The sequence below is a fragment of the Chaetura pelagica genome, unplaced genomic scaffold, assembly GCF_000747805.2.
Source record: "Chaetura pelagica isolate M959 unplaced genomic scaffold, ChaPel_1.0 scaffold8, whole genome shotgun sequence".
Classification (NCBI taxonomy): Eukaryota; Metazoa; Chordata; class Aves; order Apodiformes; family Apodidae; genus Chaetura; species Chaetura pelagica.
In genome coordinates, this window is record NW_009954544.1 from 2,364,019 (window position 1) to 2,365,544 (window position 1,526).

General features: G+C 43.3%; 1 protein-coding gene across 1 annotated transcript in view; it reads right to left on the bottom strand.

Moving 5' to 3' along the window:
* Positions 1-1,363, bottom strand: part of POLR3F (polymerase (RNA) III (DNA directed) polypeptide F, 39 kDa) — an 8,894-nt gene extending 7,531 nt beyond the window's left edge. Inside the window, exon 1 of the mRNA XM_010004985.1 lies at positions 1,248-1,363. Within this exon, the coding sequence (XP_010003287.1) occupies positions 1,248-1,304 (57 nt within the window). The 5' untranslated portion in view covers positions 1,305-1,363. The remainder of the gene's footprint in view (positions 1-1,247) is intronic.
* Between the last annotated feature and the right edge of the window lie 163 nt (positions 1,364-1,526).

A 1,526-nucleotide genomic window follows, 5' to 3' on the forward strand; every position in this document is an offset into this window, starting at 1 on the left:
TCCCTACATGCACAATAATACCCTTGAGGATTTTTTTTTCCCCTACAAGTATCCATTTATCACCAGCTATCAGAAATAACAAATACAGTTCCCCTCCCTTCCCACATCATCTATGCACTTCCTATGACTTCTCCTTTCAGTACACAAGGGACATTAAGTTCTGGTATACTTTGTTTCCCCTTTCCACCAAAACAGTCATTTGTATGGCTACCCAGGAATTACTTTGGAGCTCTACTGTGTAAGTTTTGAACAATTCTAAGTTCCAGTAGCAAAGTTATTTTTCACTAAGTACAGACTGCTGGAAAAGCTGCTTATCTCAAGTGAAGTACCTGATGCTCATTAAGGCTGAGCTCTCACTGGTCTTTGCCCTGTGTTTCAGGTACTTCCTAGATGTCCCCATACACTCCCATGCCCCAGGACATCTATTTTAAACAAATTCTAGACACTTGACTATTTTTGAAGCCCCACTGTGAAAGTGGCCAAACCATTCAAAAGTTCTTACACACACAAGCTCACAATGTGCTAAAAAACATCATATCTGTAACAGAAAGACCAAAAATAGAGAGATTAATTCCAGTGCCACTTAGTATGGCCCATGCTAAGAAGTTTCAGTTATTAAAAAAACTAAACAACTGCACATCAGTCAGTCTGGATACTTCCCAACCCCAGTCTTTCTGAGAAAGCCCCTCTTTTCAACAGTGCTCTCTCCAGTGCACCACTCAGTGCACACTATCTCCTGACTTCACATGCCCATGAAGCAGCTGGAACCAAAAGGAATCTTGATCTTTCAAGACCTTGACCAGTTAGCTGATACTCAAGTTTGTGCCACACTGAACCAACAAGATGAAAACATCTGCTCTCTGCTCCTGAACACGTGGCAGAAGTAACTGCCAGTGATCCTCTCTCCTGTCTTAGGCTGACTCCTGAGACAGTAAAGGAAAATGGCCAGTGACATGGGAAATTTTATAGAAGATGCAAAAAAATCTGTTGCAATGTTTCAACTCCTCACCAGAGTAATCCACAACCTTGGAATTTTGTGAGGTGTTCAGAGAAGACCGTGGGATAACATCCATTCTTTTATCTCTAGCCTGTTCCCTCTCCATCATTAATGGGTCCTCTGTACCTAATGGGAAATGCCACTAAATCCAAAGGGATTGATCAGCCCAACAGGTTGCTACCATGCACACTGTGTGTACAGAGTGCACCGGGTTGGCTGAAGTAACACAAGGAAGGTGAGGTCACCCTACCATTGAGAGGAGCCTGTTGATTGCCATGGCTCTCTGCTGGGCTTCCATGTGAGGCATATCATTCTGAATCACCTGGTCTGTGATCCCGTGAGGGAACTGGTGGCACAGCTCAATGATCCTGCCAGAGGGTGAAAGCAAGTTTACAAACACGTTCTGTTGCACAGAAAAAACAAATCCAAACAGTACTAGAGTCAGAGCAGAGAACAACATAAAGAAAATGCAAGGAGAAAGTACCCATGAACTCCTTCTCAGGTATATCCATAGAGGGAACTTAGCATC